This window comes from Haematobia irritans, chromosome 4, assembly GCF_050003625.1.
Source record: "Haematobia irritans isolate KBUSLIRL chromosome 4, ASM5000362v1, whole genome shotgun sequence".
Lineage (NCBI taxonomy): Eukaryota > Metazoa > Arthropoda > Insecta > Diptera > Muscidae > Haematobia > Haematobia irritans.
Genome location: NC_134400.1, coordinates 156,842,854 through 156,848,214, shown reverse-complemented (window position 1 = coordinate 156,848,214; position 5,361 = coordinate 156,842,854). Strand labels below are relative to the sequence as shown.

The following is a 5,361-nucleotide window of genomic DNA, read 5'->3' as shown; positions in this document are numbered from 1 at the left end:
TTTATTTCTATAGAAAATTTTGTCAAAATTTTATTTCTATAGAAAATTTTGTTCAAATTTTATTCGGTTCATAATCATGGTTGCCACTCGAGCCAAAAATAATCTACCAAGATTTTATTTCTATAGAAAATTTTGTCAAAAGTTTATTTCTATAGAAAATTTTGTTAAAATTTTATTTCTGTAGAAATTTTTGTAAAAATTTTCTTTCTATAGAAAATTTTGTCAAAATTTTTATTTCTATAGAAAATTTTGTGAAAATTTTATTTCTATAGAAAATTTTGTGAAAGTTTTATTTCTGTAGAAAATTTTGTCAAAATTTTATGTCTACTTTGTCAAACTGAATTATATACGTATTGGATCGATCTTTTGTGATTTAATATATACCACGTATGGACTTACATACAATTTAGAAGATGGTATTAGGAGGTTTTAAGATACCTTGCCATCGGCAAGCGTTACCGAAACTTAAGTAATTCGATTGTGGATGGCAGTGTTTAGAAGAAGTTTCTACGCAATCCATGATGGAGGGTACATAAGTTTCGGCCTGGCCGAACTTACGGCCGTATATACTTGTTTTTTTTTTTTTTTTTTATACGAATTTGAGTAAGTTGATGTAGATATTTTCAGGAAGAAAAAAAAACTCGGATATATCACAAATGGCAAACAAATATCATTGTGTCCATTGTATATTTTTCCTATGGGAGACAAGAATTCATTCTAACTTTTTGTATTGCAAGTAACTCCTTGGTTCTACATCCAGATGGCCCCATCAAATGTAATGCAATGTAATCTCGACAATCAATTATGCCATCATCATTGCAATCCCTTTTGTATCGCTTCATGTAGCCTTTTACGGTTTCTGTGGCACACTTTTCATTATTAACACATCGCAGATAATCTGAAAAGAAGAAAGGCAAGGAACGGTTAATACTATTCTCACATTACACTGAACAAAACTAAATATTTAAACACGAAATTTACATAAATATTCAGTATCGAATTATTTAAAATAAAGAAATTTTAATTAAAACTAAATTCATAATATTTTGTTTTAAAAATTTCTCCCATTAAATGTAAGAGTCGAATCTTTTAATCTTAGGTTCCTTTGTTAAAAAATTTTCGATGAATTAAAGAAAATTTTCCTTAAATAAAAAAAATTGTGACTTAAACAAATAACAAGTTGGCTGATAAGTCCCTAGTCTAACAAAGAACAACACATTTTTTTGTCAAAATTCGTTTTTATTATTCAACGTAGTTCCCTTCAAGAGCGATACAACGATTATATAGACCTTCCAATTTTTTGATACCATTTTGGTAGTACTCCTTCGGTTTTGCCTCAAAATAGGCATCAGTTTCGGCGATCACCTCTTCATTGCAGCCAATTTTTTTTCCTGCGAGCATCCTTTTGAGGTCTGAGAACAAGAAAAAGTCGCTGGGGGCCAAGTCTGGAGAATACGGTGGGTGGGGAAGCAATTCGAAGCCCAATTCATTAATTTTTGCCATCGTTCTCAATGACTTGTGGCACGGTGTGTTGTCTTGGTGGAACAACACTTTTTTCTTCTTCATATGGGGCCGTTTCGCCGCGATTTAGACCTTCAAACGCTCCAATAACGCCATATAATAGTCACTGTTGATGGCTTTTCCCTTCTCAAGATAATCGATAAAAATTATTCCATGCGCATCCCAAAAAACAGAGGCCATTACTTTGCAAGAGGACTTTTGAGTCTTTCCACGCCATGTTTCATCCATTGTCACATATCGACTGAAAAACTCGGGTGTATTACGAGTTAACAGCTGCAAACACCGCTCAGAATCATCAACACGTTGTTGTTTTTGGCCAAATGTGAACTCGCGCGGCACCCATTTTGCACAGAGCTTCCGCATATCCAAATATTGATGAATGATATGACCAACACGTTCCTTTGATATCTTTAAGGCCTCTGCTATCTCGATTAACTTCATTTTACGGTCATTCAAAATCATTTTGTGGATTTTTTGATGTTTCCGTCGGTAACCACCTCTTTCACTACTCTAGTTCAAAGACATACGACTTTAACGGAAGGACGCAAATTTACAAAATTTGTGTCCTAAATTTAATGACAAAAAAATTTGAAGCAAAGAAATTTTTCCTTAATATTTTGTAAATTTCGCATCCTAAAATTAAGGTTGCGAAATCTTTAATAATCACGTAAATACTTTTTTCAGTGTATGGAAGTTTTTAGCTTTTGCCACCAGCAAGCATTTTGTTTACTAATATCTCCTAATTTCAATAGGGCAAATATCTCAGTCAACTGTAAGTGCTTTGCTTTTTTCAGGAGCCATTTGTCTGTATCAGAAGACTTTTCTAGGGTGTCTTTCTTTGGGTGTAGGATATCATCAGTTTTGTAAAATTAAATTAAAATTACCCTTACCGATAAAATCTTGATTTATTTCATCGTAGTCATTTGTAGTATCCCTGGTGATATGACGGCCACCATCTATCCAATATAATTGTGATATCATATAAATTCCACAAGGATCTATACCAGAGCATTTTGTTGGGTTGCAATTATTGACTGTCTTACAAAGGCAACGTAAGCACGCTTCAGTAATATCGGGATCTTCTTCCTTTTGGCTTTCCCCACTACTCGTTGAGTAATCAAAATCCATTATAGTACTTTGTGGAGTATAGTCATTATCCATGATGTAAGATTCGCCAGATTCCAGGTTATCGGAATTTACTGTTTTGCTATTTGTATTAACTTTGTAGAAGTAATCTTCATTTTTCGATTCATTGCTTATTTCCGAACTATACTCAGCTTCGATATTCTCTATAATTTGTCTTGATTTTTCTATAGCATTCACTTGTGGCTGTGGTGTTGTTTTTACAGATATCGCATTAGTCTCAATGTCATCCGTGGGGATCTTCTCTAAAATATGAATATGACCACATTAACTTTGATAGAAATACAAAAACAAAATCCTTTACTGTTGACTTCATACACATTTGGGGTTTAGCTCTAATTCGACTACATACCAACGCCCACGGTTGGTTTCATGCGTTTATCGCCGATATTCAGTCGACCCAAATGATGTTTTTGTTGAATATGCAGATATATTGAGCCGATAACTAAGCAGAATGAAACAATAAATGCAGCTATAACAATTTTCTGGCTTTGTTCTTTTGTTAATACCATGATGCTTAATCAATGTTGTTTGGTTTGTTTCAAAATGAAATGTTCAATCTCAATTTCTGTTTTTGTTTTCTTCTTCAAAATACGACTAATAGCAAGAAATTACTTATTCCACGGACTGCAATGCTCGAACTAAATCTTAATCCATGGTTTTTCTTTAGTGCGCGTCAATTGCTTGTTTGGAAGCCACAACAACTCGATGCTGATAAAACATTTTTCAATTTGTTGTGCGATAACCTCGAATGGGGGGCACTTTTTTCTATAGACATTCAGAGTTTGAAATGATTGCAATCGTTCAATGACTGATGCTGGCAATGCAGATGATGATTCAAAAAAGATTTATTTTTATACCCGCCTAACTTTCATTTACACTATGGAAACTTTGTTTCAGATCGTTGTGTAATAATCAAAGTATTCGAAGACGGATAGGTTCGAAGATGGACAAAGTTTCGATATAGCCATATAAACTGTTGTAAAGGGTGATTTGTTAAAAGCTTGATAACTTTTTAAAAAAAAAAAAACGCATAAAATTTGCAAAATCTCATCGGTTCTTTATTTGAAACGTTAGATTGGTCCATGACATTTACTTTTTGAGGATAATTTCATTTAAATGTTGACCGCGGCTGCGTCTTAGGTGGTCCATTCGGAAAGTCCAATTTTGGGCAACTTTTTCGAGCATTTCGGCCGGAATAGCCCGAATTTCTTCGGAAATGTTGTCTTCCAAAGCTGGAATAGTTGCTGGCTTATTTCTGTAGACTTTAGACTTGACGTAGCCCCACAAAAAATAGTCTAAAGGCGTCAAATCGCATGATCTTGGTGGCCAACTTACCAGTCCATTTCTTGAGATGAATTGTTCTCCGAAGTTTTCCCTCAAAATGGCCATAGAATCGCGAGCTGTGTGGCATGTAGCGCCATCTTGTTGAAACCACATGTCAACCAAGTTCAGTTCTTCCATTTTTGGCAACAAAAAGTTTGTTAGCATCGAACGATAGCGATCGCCATTCACCGTAACGTTGCGTCCAACAGCATCTTTGAAAAAATACGGTCCAATGATTCCACCAGCGTACAAACCACACCAAACAGTGCATTTTTCGGGATGCATGGGCAGTTCTTGAACGGCTTCTGGTTGCTCTTCACTCCAAATGCGGCAATTTTGCTTATTTACGTAACCATTCAACCAGAAATGAGCCTCATCGCTGAACAAAATTTGTCGATAAAAAAGCGGATTTTCTGCCAACTTTTCTAGGGCCCATTCACTGAAAATTCGACGTTGTGGCTCGTTAGTAAGTCTATTCATGATGAAATGTCAAAGCATACTGAGCATCTTTCTCTTTGACACCATGTCTGAAATCCCACGTGATCTGTCAAATACTAATGCATGAAAATCCTAACCTCAAAAGAATCACCCTTTAGTTACTTGTTAAATATTCACTGTGCGAACTAAAGCATTTAATTATAAACATATCATTCAAATATAGGTATATCAGTTTTCCTTATTTTGACATTGTTAAAATTTTCATTATTATTCTTCATTTTTTCTTTTTCAATAAAACTTATTTTTGTGTGTTTGTATAAAAGAATCAATTGTGTATTCTAATTTCCACAAAGACTTCAACAAATTGGCGACGAGAATATGGCAGATAAAATTGGAGCTGCAGAGTAAACTCTTGGAAATTTTAACCAAGGGAACGTATCTCAACAATGGCCAACGCATGGAAAAATTGGCCAACAGCTTATTGGAATTTCGCTACGATGAAACAGAAGGTCTAACATTTCAAAATTGGTATTCCAGATATGAAGACAAATTTTTGGTGGTAAGTGAATCGCTAGATGATGCAGCCAGGGTGAGGGTACTAATGAGGAAATTAAATCCTGTGGCCTATAGCAAATGCGCAGCGTTTAAATATATTACCTAAAAAACCAAGAGAATTATCATTTAATGAAACAGTCAAGGTTTGAAAGGGAATTTTTGGGTTACAAGAATTTCGCTACGATTAAACAGAAGGTCTAACATTTCAAAATTGGTATTCCAGATATGAAGACATATTTTTGGTGGTAGGTGAATCGCTAGATGACGCAACCCAAAAATCCAAGGGAATTATCATTTAATGAAACAGTCAAGGTTTGAAAGGGAATTTTTGGGTTACAAGAATCGTTGTTTAGCACCAGATACAAATGTTTGCAGATA

The 5,361-nt window shown here is 34.6% G+C and overlaps 1 protein-coding gene across 2 annotated transcripts; it reads right to left on the bottom strand.

The window, feature by feature from the left end:
- Window positions 1-646: 646 nt before the first annotated feature.
- Window positions 647-3,323, bottom strand: LOC142233715 (uncharacterized). Of its 2 annotated transcripts, XM_075304720.1 has the most exons (4): window positions 3,174-3,323; window positions 3,017-3,109; window positions 2,412-2,909; window positions 647-898 (listed from the first exon to the last, which is right to left on the bottom strand). In XM_075304720.1, the coding sequence occupies exons 2-4, from the start codon at window positions 3,036-3,038 to the stop codon at window positions 696-698; spliced, it is 723 nt and encodes a 240-aa protein (XP_075160835.1). In that variant the 5' UTR covers window positions 3,039-3,109; window positions 3,174-3,323; the 3' UTR covers window positions 647-695. The 2 variants fall into 2 exon arrangements, with proteins under 2 accessions (XP_075160835.1, XP_075160834.1); XM_075304719.1 differs by having other exon boundaries at window positions 3,017-3,319.
- Window positions 3,324-5,361: the final 2,038 nt, after the last annotated feature.

Excerpts from the sequence above, each read along its gene's own strand:
- LOC142233715 (XM_075304719.1), bottom strand. The coding sequence starts at position 3,176 with ATGGTATTAACAAAAGAACAAAGCCAGAAAATTGTTATAGCTGCATTT. Across the intron at positions 2,910-3,016 it reads GAAACCAACCGTGGGCGTTG|AGAAGATCCCCACGGATGAC; the intron begins GTATGTAGTCGA and ends TTCATATTTTAG. Across the intron at positions 899-2,411 it reads AATAAATCAAGATTTTATCG|ATTATCTGCGATGTGTTAAT; the intron begins GTAAGGGTAATT and ends TCTTCTTTTCAG.